Consider the following 19016-nt stretch of genomic DNA (forward strand, 5'->3'; position numbering starts at 1 on the left):
GGCGTCCCCCCAAGCTTTACTACCAGGATGATTCGCCCTACTATGAGTTTGCTTACCACCGAAATGACTTTAATGCTGTTATATTAAGGTACAATTCTTGCATAGTGTGTCTTTAAGGCCCTGTTTACACCTGGTATTACAGTTTTTCTGAATTGCTAAAACACTAAACGCCATTCTCTGAACCAAATTCTCAATAGCCTAAACCAATGTGTCGAATAAATCACTCTTTCTGTAAAACATAAAACAAGTTCAGGTAGTTAAAATACTGTTTGCAAATCTCATGCACTCTTTTTGCAAAACTCTAAACACATTTCGCACTGATGCACTTATGTTTCAAAAAGCTAAACACAGGCAGGCAAAAGGTAAACACAACTACAACACAGTTGTAATCGTTTACATTCAACGACTCAAAATAGTTCACACTTATTTCTAATGATGTGTCGAAACCAACAGTACATAATACAAGTCAGTTCAGAGTGCCAAAATTTACTCAAAATGTTGGACTGAATGTTGATACCAAAAATGGATGAAAACAATATAAGAGGGAGAGGAGGAAAAGTATATGTATAAGAGGCGGTGAACGAAGAGGATGAGGATGAGAATGTTGCCAAGGCTGGATCTGGCTTTAGGGTTTTTCCCTTTGCCTGCAGAGATGACATTGTCTGTGATGTGGACAGAGTCCTCTGGATGGACCAACATGAAGACGTGATGCTGAAGCAGAATGAATCTCTTTCACTGACCTTGATTTTTTTTCAGTTGCTCAACTCTTCTGAGTATACTGTAACATAGTTTTCATTTAGAATTTCTTACTGTAACCTTTTTAGATTTTGCAGTTGGGTCACTGTATTTACACAGTATGCAAGTGGTGAATATACAGACATGAAAGTATGTTTGATTTTGAGCACAGATAAAATGATTTTGAGGCAATTGTTTGATTCTGCCAAGAGTCAGAGGTTTTCTTAATGTGGTTTGAAAATTTTGTTTTGTGTTTAAGGTTTTGAGAAAATTAGTGATGGTTTCAAGAAATGTGTTTTAGCAAGAAAAACTAAGATGCATTTTGTTAATTCGGACTTTCGGACTAATTCGGATCACAAGGGGCAGTCATGGCCTAATGGTAGCAGAGTTGGACTGGTGACCCAAAGGTTGCTGGTTCAATTCCAGTACCGGCAGGAATATGACTGAGGTGTCCTTGAGCAAGGCACCTAACCCCCAATCGCTCCCCGGGCGCCACTCAATGCTGCCCGCTGCTCCGGGTGTGTGTATCCACGTTTGCAGTGTGTGTGTGTACACTACTCACTACTCTGCTCCTAATGTGTGTGCACTTACTTGGATGGGTTGAATGCAGAGGTCAAATTCCAAGTATGGGTTACCATACTTGGCCATCACGTGTCACTTTCACTTTTCACTTTCACAAGTGGACGACGCTAAATACAGGTGTAAATTGGGGTCTAAAACCTTTTGAGCTTGTCCACTTTCTACCACTGGTTGTCAAACTCATTAGACCGGATTGCTTTCGTAGAGTAAATGCTCCTGTGGTTTAAAGTGTTCAAACAGCCACAAAAGACCGTCTACTGACCTAATGCGTAAACATTATGGAAAGTGCGCTAGCCAGACATGATTTAGTCTTTGTCGACTGAAGACCTGAGTTTGATTTGAAGACGAAGAACGTACTAAGCACAGTGTTCTCTCACCACTGGCCCGTTCATATATAAATTTTGCAAGCTTATTTTGTTGAAAGATCTGAAAAAAAAAACATACATTTACCCACCCATAAACCCTCCCCTTGAAGAAATCAGGACAGAAGTGGTTGAAAGTGGACAAAAGAGACGGATTAAAATACCAGGTGTAAACGGGTATGTGTCTCCCTCGTCCACTTGTGATCCCATCGACCAAAATGCATTTTGATACCAGGTGTAAACAGGGCCACTATCAGATTATGCGATTTTAACTCCTAAATTCTTGTGTCTTGGACAAAAAACATGTCATGTTGCTTCCCAGCCAATCATTGCTTACCGTCTTTAATGACATGTGTGATGTCATCAAGAAGGCGGAACTAGCAACTGACTTCTAGAAATAAGAGCGTAAATAAACAATGGCTACCGAAGCTGTGTTTCAGTACTCACCGGGTTGCTGAAGCGCATCCGCTATCGTTTGCCATCATTGATATTTTTTCACTCTGTCATGGTAGTCCCTTGAGGAAACATCATAAAAGCAGAAGTAGTGTTGCCAAAGCTCCATGAACCTCTCCTCTATTGAATAATTCCACCTGGAAGCACCAATACCATCTTCTCTCATTCATTTTACAATGTTTAAAAGCTGTATACGGAAGAGCTTCTGTGCTCTACTTGGTCAACGTTACAGATGTGATGGAACCCATCGTGGAGGACCAGATAAGATTAAACGTGTTAGTCTTTAGGTGTGGTTGATTTGAAAAGGCGCAACGCAGATGACATCATGTACCGCGATTAGAGAGCAGGTGAAGCCCTCAAATTGACGTTGGGACGTCGTACAGTGCGCATCCCTTCCTCATGTCTCATCTCCACCCCGTAGGATGCAAGGAAAGAAAATGAGGACAGAGGAATCGAAAGAAATATTATTTGTACATTGGAATATTCTTGATCACTCAAGCGTCTCTTCACGGCGCCATCAGCTGCACTCAAGGGATCTGTCCTTATGTTGTTGAAGTTTGGTTATTTAAGAAATTCATTATAAATATTAATAATGCAAGATGCCCTGTTGAAATATGTGAGATGCATGGTTTATTTAAACTGCAAAGGTAAAGAGTAAATTAAAATCATTGTGACAGATGTGAAGGGGTAGGAGAATTTATACGTGCATCTGGTTTCTTCATAAGACTTTGGCATATGATACACCTGTGCATCCTCACTCATAGCTCCTCTGGAAGCTTCCTCACTCTAAGCGGTTCAATTAGAGAAATGAGATGTCCTTTAAGATGGCTTTCTTAGATCGGTTTCCAGGTCACAGGCTGGAGGACAGAGGAACGAGGAAACGAGGAAGCATCATCTCACAGTATTGAGAAGCACCCATTGTGTAATCGGAACCTAACATTAGTCTTTGGTTTGTCCTTCTTTTTCTTTAATTATATAAATTGTAAATATTTCTTATTCATTTTGTGTTATGATATTTATTTTTATATGTATACCCTATTATTCCAAAGTTTGGGGTCAGTACAATTTTTTTGTTTAAATAAATTAAAACTTTTATTCAGCAAAGATGCATTAAATTTATCAAAAGTGACATTAAAGACATTTTGACATTGCTAAGATTTTAAATATATGCTGTTATTTTGAACAATTGAAAATTCAGATGTCTGGAAAAAATTGCATCTTAAAATGCATTAAAATAGAAAAATTATTTTGAGTTGTTATATTTCAAAATATTACAGTTTTACGGTATTTTTGATCAAATAAATAAATCTATATGTATGTATGTATATAATGTGAACGTGTACAGGTATTTGCACGTAGTGTGTGCGCCGCCCCCCCCCCCAGCTTTCTCTTACATCATGTTGAGTGCAATCAATCAATAGTCATTAAAAATGGAATTCTAAAATGCCTCCTGTGTCTTGGCAGAAACATGAATAAAACATGTTCTCTAACGACATTTTCCATCAGCCCTCATCCCTCTGACAGCACCCTGTTCCCAAAATCTCACAGTGTACTTTGTGTTTAAACAGAAACTGCAAAGAATCTTTTTCTTAGGCAATATTATTCTCTTATTTTCCAGTAAAATATCTAATGTTATTAAAACAAGATAAATTTACTTGAGAGGGCAAAGTTGCTTAGCCTTAGTTTTCTTACCCTTCGGGAAAATTGTTCGTTCTTGTTTTAAACATAAATCTAAGAAAGTTAGATGAGGCTTTAGTGAGTTTTATACTTAAAACAAGAAGAAAATGCCCATGGGGTAGGAAAAATTAACTCAAGATACAAGTCTTATCTAATGCAATTTATCTTCTGAAGTAATCTTGTTTTAAGGATGTTTAGATTTCATTACTGTAAAAAAAATACTGATAAAGACCATTATTTTTTGCGGAGTATGCTACATACAGTATTCTGATATCAATAAGCTCCTATAGAACTCTGGGAATGTTTCTTTTTTCCTCCTCCGGGATGACAAGGGTGCATATCCATCCCCAGACCTCCTTCAGGGAGGAGAACTCCCCCGAGGAGAACTATGAGAACATGTAACAGATTAGCCGACATGAAAATCTCCAAGACAGATGAAAGAGAGAGTCGTCCACTTTTTTTCCTCCGGGGGTTCGGCTAGAAACTCTTTCTTTCATACCATCTCACTGTTCGACTACAAAATGGCAGAGTAAGGGAACATGAAATGTTGATTTATCTTTGATTTTATTTTATGTACATTTAAGCACACAAGCAGCTACATAACAATGCACTAACATCCACCTCTTAAGGCAAGACAGTACAGGTCAAACGTTGTTGTTTTTTCTTGTGAACTGAGCCATAAATATTTACTTCTTACACACACTAGACTTTTCCATTGTATTCTTATCTATATTCAGAAGGTTTTTACTGAGGGGTTTGTTCATGTATAATTTGCCTGATTTTATACAACATTTAATTCCTAAATCATGGTGAATCTTCTGATCTATTGAGTGATAAATATATATATCAAATATCCCCTTTGTAAAAACCTTTGATTATAATGTCAACACAATGAAACAAGTTTTGAACCTGGCTTTATCCAATGTTCAGATTTCTGTTCTGGAAATGTATGCAAATTTGTGCATATTTAATTATAAAAACTATAATTGGCATATTTAAACAACATTTTAGAAAACTTGTAATACAAAGAATTCTTAATGTAATTAATCAACTGGGAAAGTATGGAGATTCGTAAAAAAAAATGTTTACCCTATTCACCTGGGGTGTCTTGCCTTAAAGTCGGCATTAAACTGTAGTTGCAATTGACTTTTCTTCCTTATTGTGACGTATTTACAACTGAAAAGGCTTCTTAAACGAAAAATGTAAGGCGGGACTTGATTGTGTCCCCCAGGAATTGATTGGATCGTTGTGATTTGCTATTGCTGTGATGTCATGTGAGTGACAGGTTGCCCCGCCCTCGCACCAGTAAACATGTCATCAGAGAAGACCATTTCTTGATTAAAGATTATGACAGCACATGTTTTTTTGTTTAGTTTTTTAACTTTTTTATAATGATGATGTGCATGGATAATTCATATAATAAATACTGCAATATAAAAAAATAAGATTTTTGATTTCATGGTGTCTTGAAACCAGCAGAACGCCCTGGCAAATGCAAGCTAACAACAATTTAGATGACCTTTGGAAAAAGTAAAAATCTAGTAGAAACTACATTGCATGGTGTTCATGTGCGTGTGTGTGTGTATAAAATAGCTGCTTTCTTTGCCCGTTTCACAGTGGTCACTGTCTTTAGAACTAAGTTGCACACAAAACATCTGCTCAGTCTTGGCTGGTGAAAACAAACGCCCAGGTGCCTAGATAAAAGCTCACAGCTGAACAAGAGCGAGATGTTCTTAGCGCTGCTTATGATAGGCAGGGAGACCGACGGTAGCCGCTGAGTCTGAACACACAGCGCTCCTCGCTGTTTAAGCTCCCGCTTTCATCCTGGCTGCAGGGGCCGGGAATCAGAGTCCAACTTCACAGAGGCGCACGAGCTGGCTAATCTCCAGCGTGTGAAGAAAGAGAGGTCATTCAGATGGTGAAGTCTACCTTGTTATGTGTATTTGATCAACACGGCCTGCATCAGACACTTCAAGATAAGATGCAGCGTGTCTGTGAAGTGATTGTAAACATGTACCAGACTGGAAAATTGTTTGAAATATAGCAGTTTGCCTGTTTTTCGAAGGAGATTAGGACTGGGCTCATGACAGACAAGGGATGGCCATTATCTCCACCCTAAAAATAGTAGATTACTGTGGGTGGGGCTTTTGTTTGATTACTGGTCAAGGGGGTGTTTCTTGTACTATGGCATACTGTAACTCGCTATTTAACCACTAGTATGATGCATCATTGAAGTAATTAACTTGCTAGGCAGTAGTCAGTGTACTATACACATACTCATACTATATAGTCATACTATATAGAAGACACTTTTTTAGGGATTGTTATGTACGTAATTACTTGTTCAAAATAAGTACCTACTCAAGAGCGTATGCGATTTCGGACACAGCAGAGGTCTGTTAACAGATTTCTGTTGGTGGGGCAATTGACAGACAACCGAAAAGGGCTTCACACAGATTACAATGTGTAGTTTTGAACAAATTGGGGGCGGGGCTTGTAACTGCAAGTGTGTTTCTGTCACCTGTGGTGAGTCCAAAGCAATGACACTGATAAAACAGCTTATCATGTGAATGGGCAGTTGCGTCCTAGTGGAGGTGATATCATCACACTGTTAGCAGTCAGACAGTGTGCGTGCGCGCGTGTGTGTGTGTGTGTGTGTGTGTGTGTGTGTGTGTGTGTGTGTGTGTGTGTCTGTGTGTGTCTGTGTGTGTGTGTGTGTGTCTTTGTGTGTCTGTGTGTGTGTGTGTGTGTGTGTGTGTGTGTGTGTGTGTGTGTGTGTGTCTGTGTGTGTGTGTGTCAGAACAGGATCATTAATTCCAACCAGGCTCAGACAATCGCATCAACAAATCCCATCTCAGTCTAGCGTATTTGACCCGAGTGAAAGAACTGCCAGCAGGGAGACTGTTTGTGTGGATTAGAGAGATAAAACTGCATGGCACCAGAAGGAGCTTTTACATTGACACCCACACTGACCATTTATGAAGGATATTTGAACAGTGAGCCATGGCGGAGAGCCGTGCAGTATGAGTAACTGATATTTATAGTGATCCTGGTTGGGGATTGGGGGGCGTTTGTTGAAATAATGTTGTCGTTATCGGTTCTCATGTCTCTGGGACATTAGGATTAGCGGTAGATAGATGAGATGGGCGTTCAGTCACTCACTGCAGCGCTCCACTCACGTATGGAGAAACTCCAGAGTCTCTCACCACAGGCAGAAAGATTATGCCGCATAAATAAACACAAACTGACAATTTTTGAGGAAATTCAAAACCGCTACCTCAAATTTAAGCTCCCGCCATGCAAACGCACAGCCGACAGCTAACTTCAGTCAAATACACACATAAATATCCCTCCATCCACTAGGAATGACCACTGTGTTTAGCCTGAGAGCAGTTCGCGGTGATCGGATAAAGAACGCTTTTGCTCTCTCCCCCTCTCTCTATCTTTTTCATTCTCTCTTTTTACATCCCTCTTGCGAGATCGCTAATGGGCTTGCAGAATGGGGTAGAGGCGGCGGAGATGAGCTGCACACCTTTGTGCCTCCTGTTGTTCTAAATACCTCCCTTTTAGGTGGAAAACAGCATTTGAATTCAGAACTGCTCACAGCTGAAATGAAATGCTAATCTCACCCCACGTTTTATTCTTTCCTGTTCTCGCTGCTCTCTGGGTTCACCATATGCCGTAGCTATCGTAGAGTTCCAGGAAAGTATTCCGGTTCCAGAAAGAGCACAGTGCTCAGCCTTAAAACCAAAAATAAGCGATAATTCACATTAAATTGCGTCACGTCGAATTGCGTCGAAATATGAACGTAATTACACATGCTGATGTGTGTGTAATAAAGATTAGATACAGTTTTAATGCTGTTGTTTGCATTAAATCAGAGCTTGTGTGTGAAGCTCTGGTGAGTGTGTGTCTGTGATAATGTTTCTATTACTGGTTTGCCTTCATAAATATTAATGTGAAACATGCTGACCTTAATTTCAATTCTGTCTGCTGGAAAATCTCTCCCCTCTCACCCACTCACTAACTTACTGAGAGGGACAATAGAAGTAGACCGTGCCGACAAACCCTCATCGTGCTGTTTTTTTCTCCAGGATTGAAAGATAGTCGAATGAATGGATGAGTAGATGAATAAATAGATGATGTAGGTGAATGGGCATAATATATTTAGGCAGTCAAATCAGTTGAAAGCAGATGATGTTCTCATTTCGTTGAGATCCTAAAGTGTGGCGTGGGCGCCAAAATTCAGTTTAACATCCCATGAGAGAAGGCGTGTGATTGGCTGATTACCGTCAGTGCTGTAATAGCTGCCTATAATTTTCACAACCGAAATTGGTCTGAATAAGTCAAACTGGTAGAAATTAACAAAATAAAAACAACTAAACTAAACAACCTGGGAATCAGAATCTGACGGAGAAACATTTTTAAGCCAACAAATGTTAAATGAAAGATTCATCTCCATGTCTAGAAAAGAAAAAAAAACCATCAGGAGTGTCAACAACATACTTTTATGTTGGTTGGTTAATAAATAGTATAATATATACAGGTGTAATTTTTCAAAATTATTCAACCCCCATTGCAAATCAGGTTTATTGACAAAATTTACAAACTTCCAGCTGTTTGCAATGAACAAATCAAACTAAATTAATGGAAAAAGCTCAACATAACAAATGTTTTAAGTGTTTTCCCAAATTCAACTGAAAATGCAACTTTTAATGACTTCTACAGTATCAGAATTATTCAACCCCCCGAATAGAATCCCTCACAACAATACAAATTTGCAATAAAAGGTGTATAAAGCATACCTGATGCAACTAATCAAGGGCTTCATTAGTTGCAACAGGTGTGCTTGAGCTAGAACACATGAAATATCTGAACTGGCTAGATTTGTTGAGTGTCATTTGTCATTTGACTACATGTTAGAAAAATGGTCCAAAAAGTTAAGATAAGATATAATCGCACTTCACAAACAAGAAACAGGATACAAAATATAGCGAAGGCACTTAATGTTCCTGGAGACACAGTTGAAAGCATAGTTCACAAGTTCAAAGTTAAAGGAACTGTGGTTACACTACCTGGGAGCAGAAAAAGGGGTATGTCAACCGCTACAACCAAATTTCTGCGAAGGCATTAAGACAGCAAGCAAGCCTTGGTGGCAACAGGCACTGAGGTTTCAGCTTGCACAGTAAGACATGTAGTAAACTCATGCGGTTTCCTGGCCAGAACTCCAAGACATACACCACTACCGACCCAAAAGCACAAGAAAATTGCTCAAAATCATATAAATAAGCCACAGAAATTTTAGGATTCTGTTCTGTGGAGCCATGAAACAAAACTGGAACTTTTCAGCCCTATGGATCAGCAGTATGTCTGGAGGAAGAAGAATGAAACAAAAAACTGGAACTGAAATGCTGAAAAGAACACTCTGTTTACAGTTAAGCATGGCGGTGGCTTGGTGAAGCTCTGGGTCTGCTTTGCAGCCACTTTGCATCCTCTGGCACTGGAAACCTACAGCAAGTGGAAGGCAAGATGGATTCATTGAAGTATCAGGAAATCCGTTATGCCGTCTGTGAGGATGCTGAAGCTTGGGTGTCATTGGATCTTTCAACAGGACAGTGAATCCTAAACATACCTCAAATTCCACCAAGGCTTGGTTGCAGAAAAAGTCCTGGAAGATTCTACAGTGTCATCACAGTCACCTGACTTGAACCCTATAGAAAATCTCTGGTGGGATTCGAAGAAGGCGGTTGCAGCACGCAAACCCAAAAATTTTACTGAACTGGAGACCTTTACTCATGAGGAATGGGCTAAGATTTCTCAGAAACGCTGCCAGAAGCTGGTGTCTGGTTATACATCTCATTTGCAGCAGGTCATAAAAGAAAAGGGGTGTTCTAGTACTAAAGATGCATGCTATGAAGGAGTTGAATAATTTTGAGACTGTAGAAGTCATTAAAAGTTACATTTTCAGTTGAATTTGAGGAAACCAATTAAAACATTTGTTGTTTTATGCTATTTCAATTTCTTTTGTTTGATTTGTTCATTGCAAACAGCTGAAAGTCTGTCCAATAAACCTGATTCTCAATGGGGGTTGAATAATTTTGATTATTCAGGGAGAACAACAGGGAGAATGATTTCCGTTGTACAAAAATTCTCAAACGCAGCAAGGGGACTTTGCTTCCGCATTTCAGAAGACCACCACTTGCTACTGAGTTGTTCCAACTGTAAAATGCACTCAAGTTGATCTAAAGAAACTTCTAAAGCATCCTGGGAATCTTCACTGGCTCTAACCATAGGGTGGAACAAACTATCCACATCTAATTGCTGGGAGTGTTTGTCAACTCTCAAATGAAAGTTGCCTTGCTCCGTTCACAGCCATACAAAGTGTTATTCATCTGAATGCTCTTATGAACAGACTAACAATGTGTCTGTTTGTTAGTTGTATATCTGCAATAAAAATGTACCCCCAACCTCTTGACTGCATCCCATAAGCATCCCAAAATGAAAGAATACCCATAGAACCACCATCCTCTCTCTCTCTCTCTGTGTGTGTGTGTGTGTGTGTGTGTGTGTGTGTGTGTGTGTGTGTGTGTGTGTGTGTGTGTGTGTGTGTGTGTGTGTGTGTGTGTGTGTGTGTGTGTGTGTGTGTGTGTGTGTGTGTTCAGGTTTCTAAATGATATCTTCTGCATGCTCAGATGCTCCTGAGCGGGTGGCGACACCCCCAGAGGAAGCTGATTGACAGCTTGACAGTGATAGCAGGAGTGATGCTGGGAGTAGAGAAAGTGAGGGGGAGCAAATGGAAAGAGAGAAAGAATAAGATGATTCATATAGACAGGAGTTGTGTGGATTTGTACTCACAGTTGGACCTAAATCTGAAGGTTTTGGAAGGAGTGACGTCTTTTGTGATTTTGTCTTTAAATCCACAAACACAAATCAACAAAACATGATTTTCATGATGCACTAATCTTTTTCCCTGTTTTGTGAACCATACTGTTAAAATTATATTTTTTAAAAAAGAAAGAAAATTAGGTAGATCATCATCCTGTGTTGTTTTGTTCCTATGTTTTAAAATCTTTAAAATGTTCTATATAGATTTTGATTCCAAATATGATGCGAGTTATAGATCCATTTAAAGTTCGGTAGAACCAAGTTTTTTCTGTTAAAAACATGACACATGTGGCAGTGGAACAGAAAAAAAATACAAGGTCTATATACATACATTTTTTAAAAGTTAAACTACTTCTAACTTGAGCGGCACATTTTCAAGAACATTTTTGCGAACACAATGGTCAAACACATCCGTCTAGCGCATTTTTACACAGAAAAGCAGTAGAAAAATAGTGCAAGTTGAATGCAAAAATGTGTTCTTTGTGAACATGTAAGAGTGTTGAAATTACAGCATCGCTGTAAAATCTTGTGATTCAATGAGTGTGATCTGATTTTAGATTCTCTTAGGGTTTGCATAAAATGAGTATGTTCTGTGGTCCTTACATTTATTTGAACAACTGTTTGACAATAGTGAATTTACAATATGTCATTTACACTCTTAAAGATGTAATAATATCCTTTTGATGAGAAATTTGCAGTATTTGTTAAGCTTATTGAGATGCAGTGGATTAATTGCCCTGGATTTGTATTGTCAGTGCTACTAGACAGCGACGTATGCAGCATAAGCCTATAAACGCAGAAGTCATTAACACATTGAAGCAAACAAAACAAAACACAATCTGTTGTTCAACTAATGGAGTTTTCAGGAGAAAATAAGGGGAGCTGTTTTGCTCTGATAAATGTCTCATGTGCAACACTATACATCAACACTAATTCTATAGAAGAAAATGTAGGTTAATTTAATTAAAGTTCAGTGAGGATTTACTTTTTTTAAACCGATGAAATGAACCTGTCACAATTGCAAAAATAAATTCTGGTTGATTTGCCACGAGAGTTCAGCTCAGTCGAATGCAGAAAAACAAGAATCGGATCAATATTTTCAACTTTGACAGAGTAAGATAAGAGTTAAAGTTTAACTTTCACCAGTTTTATCTAGTTTTGGATGTGAGAAAAGATAGAGGCAGGATTCAAGAGCATTCCAAACACAGTGATGTGCGTCAGTGGGTGGAAATAATGAATGCAACTCAACTCTGTCTTCACAAAACTAAAGTTTTCTATTGAAACGTAAAGTCTTAAAAAAAGAGTGGTGCATCTTTTTTGAACCCCTGTGTTCCACAGTACTTCAAGTTCTCACTGTAACTCTGACCGTAATGTATGTGAAGCTCTAAAACACGTTTCATCTTTGTTATGCTGTTCATATCCACTTTGCTCAGGTGCCAAAGAGGTGAATGCCAGTGGCAAAACATTCACAGTGAAGAGTTCCCTGCGGCTCCAGGTGGACCGGCAGGATGACGGTGTGGCCTACACTTGTAGAGTGGACCATGTGGCTCTGACTGCCACCCACGAAGACACTACGCAGGTCTTGGAGGTCCACTGTGAGTATGGCTGGGTCCCAACTCAAGCCAGCGTCCCATGATGCTCACATCCATATTCCTTACTATAAAACAAAAACCTTCAAGGGATAGTTCACCCAGAAATGAAAATTCTGTCATCATTTACTCACCTTCATGTCGTTTCAAAGCCGTAAGACTTTCGTTCATCTTTGGAAAACAAATGAAGATTAATTAAATCTGAGAGATTTCTGTCCCTCCATTGACAGTCTATGCAACTACCACTTTGATGATTCAAAAAAGTTCATAAAGAGATAATCCACATGAATTGAGCAGTTTAGTCCAAATTTTCTGAAGAGACAAGGTTTTATATGACAAACAAATTGAATTTAGGCTTTCATTCACATGTAAACATTGATCAACAAAAATAAACAGACGCTCAACCATTATTTGCTTGACGCGCGAAAACAAACCTCATTGGTTCTTGCGGAAGTTCAGACGTGCTGCGTACGACGAGAATGAACCTCATTGGCTCTCACACGTCAAGCAAGCATGCTTGAGCTCCCATTTACCACAACTGATGTGTAAGTTGATGAATGTTTATGTGTGACTAAAAGCCTAAATTAAACATGAGGGTTCGTAAATGATGACCCCATAAAAATGCTTTATGAGTGCAATTTTCAGTCTTATGTTGACATTTCTATTGAAACAGGAAGTTTGGATTAGACATATTAAAGGTATAATTTCTTTTCGCAAATGAGAAAGACTTTTTTGCAACTTTTAAAACTAGATATATGGTGGTAAAGCAAAAACTATGCACAGTGATTACAGAAAAATATCATTTGCCAGTTAGAGTTTCTCTTTGAAGCTTTGACATTTAATCAATCTAGTGAGACGCAGTGGAGCATTTGAGCCTGAGTAACATCACATCACTTACCTTTTGATCTCCATAGAGTGTCATTCCTCCGCTTGAATGCTGTCTGAAACAATATTTCTTTGTCCGTCTCTCTCTGTCTCTGTTATAGATGCTCCCATTGTAAACATCATACACTCCGCAACCCTCCCACAGGAGGGGCAGTACCTGAAACTGGAATGTGTACCTAAAGGAAACCCCTCGTAAGCATCGTCAATTTATCAGCATCACGCTGAATTATAATGTTTGCAACGAGCTTTGGGAAGATGCGTTGCATATCTAATGCACCAAGGAGAAATTGCCCTGTGGGCAGGCCTACAGCTAGAGGCTTATAACCACATGCTTGCATTAATGTGATGACTCATAAAATTGATTATGTTGAAATTAAACAGCTATGAATAAATAACCATAAATTCACATGGAAAACAAAATTATAGCTCTTATCTGTTGGTATAAGTGAAGCTAAAATAAGGCCAAAACTTTATATTATTTCCAAAAAAAATAGTTGACAAATCTTTGATAAATTTTGATAATACAGATAGCTTAGAACTGTTCTGTGTTTGAAACTAAAGTTGAAAAAGCCGTTGCTGTACCTTTATGGTGGTGTTTTCCATTGATTGTAGCATTAAAGTGGTCATATCATAAGGAATCCAATTTTCCTTGATCTTTTGAGATCAAGGAGATGAGATCTTTTGAGAAAAGTCTTCATTGTACTAGGAAAACATACTAACTTTCAGTACGCAAAAACTGTTCCCTGTCAAAAAGACTAACTGTTGACACTTAAAGGAACAGTTCACCCAAAAATTAAAACTTTGTCATTATTTACTCACCTTCAAGTTGTTAAAACCTGTATAAATTTCTGTGTTCTGTTGGACAAAAAGGAAGATATTTTGAAGAATGTGGGAAACAGAAAAAGTTCTGGGGCACCATTGACTTCCATAGCATATATTTTTTTCATTCTATGGAAGTCATTGGTGCCCCAAAACGGCCTGGTTACAAACTTTCTTCAAAATATCTTCCTTTGTGTTGAACAGAACAAAGAATTGTGTACAGGTTTGGAACAACTTCAAAGGTGAGTAAATTATGACAGAATTTTCATTTTTGAGTGAACTATCTCTTTAAGCTGCAAAAATTGCCTGTTCTATATTTCCATATACAGTATTCTGATATCAGACAATACATTTGAACACATGCAAACATATGACCACTCATATTTATGTAAAGAATGCCTATTTGGTGTTCAGATACTCACAGTGATGTAAGAATGAGGAACGAGAATAGATGCTATTATGTCTGCCAAACCTTTTGTTGTTTCTGGCTGTGTGTAGCATCTACAGCTCTGCAGATCCTAAAATGCAAATCGTTGTTATCGAAGGATGGGGAAAAAATAATAAAATAAATGTAAAAATTCAATAAATTATAAAAAAGCTTTATTAATTAAATTATTAAAAAATAAATAAAACAATTAATTAATTAATTATAATTCAAAAAATTATAATAATGCTTTTTATTAGAAGCTAAATATCAGTGTTTCACCAGGCCAGACCCAGTACTCTGGACCAAAGACGGAGGAGATCTGCCAGACCTGGACCATATGATTGTCGAAGGAAGAGAACTGACCTTCACGTCACTGAACAAAACAGATAACGGCACCTACCGCTGTGAAGCCACCAATCACCTCGGCACCAGTCATGCTGAATATAAGCTGGTTATTTATGGTGAGTGACAGAGTGAGTAACATGTTAAGCAAGCAGAGCCCTTGCAGAAAGCATCTGTATCGCTAATCAAACCTACGTTTCTACCCTGCTAGTAACTGTCATTTTTATAGTGACGCACTTGAATGCCTTGAAATGATTGCTGGTTTGATAGATCAACCATATCTAGCTTAAAGGCAGAAATTAAAATTCAAAATTTACTCATTTACTCACTCTAATGTTTTTCCAAACTCATATGACGTTTTATTGTGCAGAACACAAAAGAAGATATTTTCAAGAATGTCAGATGTTTTTGTTCATATAATGAAAATCAATGGAACCCCAAACTTTTTGTCGCCGTGTTTGATGTAGTCCTTTTATAAGCGAGTTTTGATTTGATTTGAAAGTGAATTGAGACTTAAATTTCAATCCGTTCATCATTCAAAATTATTGTATTGATTCAGAACACTTCATACAAGTCGTATGGATTCATTTCACATTACCTTTTTGACATTTATAGAACTTGAACTTTTTGGGTCTCATTGACTTTTATAATATGGGCAAAAGCTAGTATTATTAACATGAGTAAATGATGACGGAATTTTCCATTTTGACTGAAATATTCCATTAATTTAGTGATAATCTTTCACAGACGTACAATTGCCTCTGTATCATAAATATTGCACAAACGAAGTGTACATACGCAGCAACCCACTTTTCTCTGTCGTTCTCTGACTTCGCTTAAGAGAATGAGTTTCACACACTTAGCATGACAGAAAAGCATGATGGGTCTCGCTACAGCCTGAGGTTCAGAGGCTACACTGCGTCCACATCTGCCATCTCTTTCATCAGAGGCAGCTGTGCGGAAACGCTCACAGGCTAAGAGCGGATATGACTGTGAGCATCAAGCCGAAGAGTCTCCCCTGCCTTCTTGACACTAAACCCAGTCCGGATAATTCTTCCTCAGGCTCTCCAGTCGAGAAGTTACTTTTCTCTCACTTTCTCCTTCTACCTCGACTTTTGTATCCTCCCACGGGCCATCTTAGAAAGATTTAATTAGCCGTTATGGTGCAGTGTAGGGGTCCAGTCAGTGGCTCATTGAAATGTCAGGACACTATAACAACAAGGAGAACCAAAGCTTTTAATGATGTTGATACTATAAAACTGACACCTTCTCTGTAGGAATAAAAAGCTAATTGGGTGTCACATATAAAGCACCATGTCTGAATTCATTACTGTCTTTTTAAATGGCAAAACATGATGCCGTCCTTCCATCAGTGATTAGCACAAAACCCGGAGCAATATGATGGTCACTGTCCTTCATCAGATCACCTATCTTGTATTGTGCCAATTCCAAATTCAATATTACCTGTTCAATATGCAGCCGAATGCTTGATATTCCAGGCAGAGTGCTGCCATGTCAGTGGGGTACTTGAGAGGTAGGTATAGTCAATATTATTATTCAAATCTCACCCTTAATTAAAATTGGGCCATGACATTTAAATAAGATATTAGAGCAGGCCAATAGTATCTAGACTGTTTGAACAGGTTTGAACACTTTAATAATTCTCTATATCCCCCAACTTAAAAACCCAAGAGCCAAAATCTCGTTATTTGCTATTTCCATAAGCTGTACTTTTAAAATGAGAGCATTTTTTGTTATAAAGTTAGGGGGTTTTAAGGTGAATTTCTGCAGTACTTAACTCATCAAACAGAAAATAATAATGAATGTTTCTAAAAGTTTCCCAAACACGTATCTATCATTGGTTGTTTAAACAAATAGCCACTCCCCAAACTCACCCTATTGGTTGATTTAGTGTTGCTATGTTGGGCTGGCCGGATGATCAAATAAACAAAGCAATTTTTTGAAAGCAACAGATTATATGTTTGTTTATACTTTTTGGAGAAATCAGCCAATGAATGATTTACTTGTAGTCTCTGTTTTGTTTGTTTTTTAACATCCAAAACATCACTCAAGCACTTCAACCGTACAGAGAAAAGCTTACAACCCTGCCATCTGTGAGTCGTTATTTTTCTAGAAAAAGGATTACTTGCCAAATTACTTGCTCTTGAGAAATTATCAGCTACTGTGTGTGTATAAGTTAAAGCTGAACATGTACCTAGCAGATCAACAAGAGCAACTAATTTTGCACCGGATTTTATTATTAGAATGATAACGACTTGAATAATATCTTTTCACATTTCTCTGTATTGTTGAAGTATTTCTCCATATCCCTGGGTAGGAATACACTGGTATGTGCTAATTAACATTCAGAGGGGGAAATATTTTGTTTGTTCAATATTAAATGTATTATAAATAATGTTCTTTGGAAACAAAGACAAACTTTATCTGATCCTTTAAAAAAAACTCCCAAGGCTCCAGCCAAGCCAACAGAAGTGGTGTTTGATAATGCAAAACTTTTACTATTGCTCTTACTATGATCTAAGCATTTGTTGATATTCCTAACCTATACATATGAACAAACCCTTTTCAATACTGAAAGAATTAAAGTATGACGTGTTAGTCATCCTGCACCTCATTTATGCAACAAATGTGAATGATACCTGTGTGATTGGACAATAAACCAGCTGAAACAAATCTCATAGGAAGCCAATAAGCAATGACAATGTTCTAACACTCATGAGACCTTGGCAACAGCCTAGCAATTCTCACATGGCTCTACATCACTTACATTTTCCTCAGATAATGCACAAGTCTAGCCATGAGCTGCTGTTTACTAATGTCTGCCCTGGAACCTCACTGTCTAATTTATAGTTAGCCAGAGCTGGTTGCTGCTGTGCAATTTTGAGCTACTGTATCAGTTAGATTACTCTGCTTGTCTGCTTGAGTCCATTAGTATAAAGGCAGACTGGTGATTTAGCTTATCAACTTGAGCCCAAAACTCCTCTCCTGTCCTTATCACTGCACTAAATATGCTTTATGCATACAAAACGGCTGCCAGCATTACACAGTTTGTTGAACCAGTCACATTCAAGAGGCTTAAATGATACCTGCTGTTTTAAAGCATAAATCACTCAAATTCAACTTCACCTTGAAATTATATAGATTATGAGTGAACGTTGCTTTTGCATTTTAGCCTGGCCCCCTTTAATAAGAATATATATATATATATATATATATATATATATATATATATATATAATATACAGATAGGTATAGTATACAGACAGATTTAGTAGCATCTGCTCTTTTGCATTTTTAAAGATGCTCTAATATTTAGCTCTAAGCAGCCCTGATATAAGGATATATTAGTAGAAACAAAATGCTTGTTACGGTGATTGTTCTTTACATTTTATCCATCATTTCAGCAGTGCAGACCACTTTTGATATTACATCAAATATTGATGCCTTTTTCTTTTCTACCATTTTGCATTTTGCAATCATCTAGAATGGCTTGATATATTATACACAAACCAAACCCATTATCTATAAACATCATAAAGAAAGACATGCATTTCTGTAGTGTCAGGTGTTCTGTACATGCTGTTTTTTTTTCAATAGTTTATTCATATGTGTATTGTTAAATTAAACCCATTCAGTTTTTATTTTCATTGTGTCAGCATACAACGATGGTTTCATTTGTTCCATTGTTATGGTAATGTTTTCTTCCCCCTTGTCATTGTTGTTTTGTCTTTTGGTCGTCCCTTTCTGTTTACATGTTTCTTGTCATTGTTTTTTGTTGCGTATAATGACAGATGCCCCCACCACACCGTCACCATCCACAACCTCCCCTGCACCCACCCTCCCAGACACTACAGGTCCCTTAGACTCCAAGAATCTCAATTCTGCTGTCACCGGTAACAGAGGTACTGTACAACCCCACTGCCCTTCCTACTCATCCTCCTCACGCACTTCCCTCTCCATCCCTATATCTCTCTTTCTTCTCACCAAGCTGGTTTCCTCTGACTCGAGTCTGCAGCTCCAAGGACTTCTGGAGAGAAGTGTTTTTGTACCCTGCAGTCACGCTGCACCTTTGTGTGTCCTCGCTTTGTTCATATCTCTTCCATTCACCATTCACTTTTGTTCTAACTATGATTTCTGGCATCTCAACTGTCACAGTTTGAGCCCTTTATGTGTCTTTATCTTTTTTCAACCCATCTTATTAAAGGTATGAGTCAACAAAACAATACAAAATGCGCTGTTGTC

At 38.1% G+C, this 19016-nt stretch overlaps 1 protein-coding gene across 8 annotated transcripts in view; it reads left to right on the forward strand.

The window, feature by feature from the left end:
- cadm2a (cell adhesion molecule 2a) overlaps positions 1-19016 on the forward strand; it is a 496729-nt gene that overhangs the window by 456159 nt on the left and 21554 nt on the right. For 5 of the 8 annotated variants that reach the window (XM_077242794.1, XM_077242790.1, XM_077242792.1 and 2 more), the window contains 4 exons: positions 12125-12286; positions 13267-13357; positions 14694-14872; positions 18566-18676. In XM_077242794.1, coding sequence (XP_077098909.1) covers positions 12125-12286; positions 13267-13357; positions 14694-14872; positions 18566-18676 — 543 coding nt within the window. The remainder of the gene's footprint in view (positions 1-12124; positions 12287-13266; positions 13358-14693; positions 14873-18565; positions 18677-19016) is intronic. The other 3 variants (XM_077242793.1, XM_077242796.1, XM_077242797.1) reach the window with 1 other exon arrangement.

This window comes from Siphateles boraxobius, unplaced genomic scaffold (assembly GCF_051911475.1).
Source record: "Siphateles boraxobius isolate OS27281-9 unplaced genomic scaffold, OSU_SipBor_1 25, whole genome shotgun sequence".
NCBI lineage: Eukaryota > Metazoa > Chordata > Actinopteri > Cypriniformes > Leuciscidae > Siphateles > Siphateles boraxobius.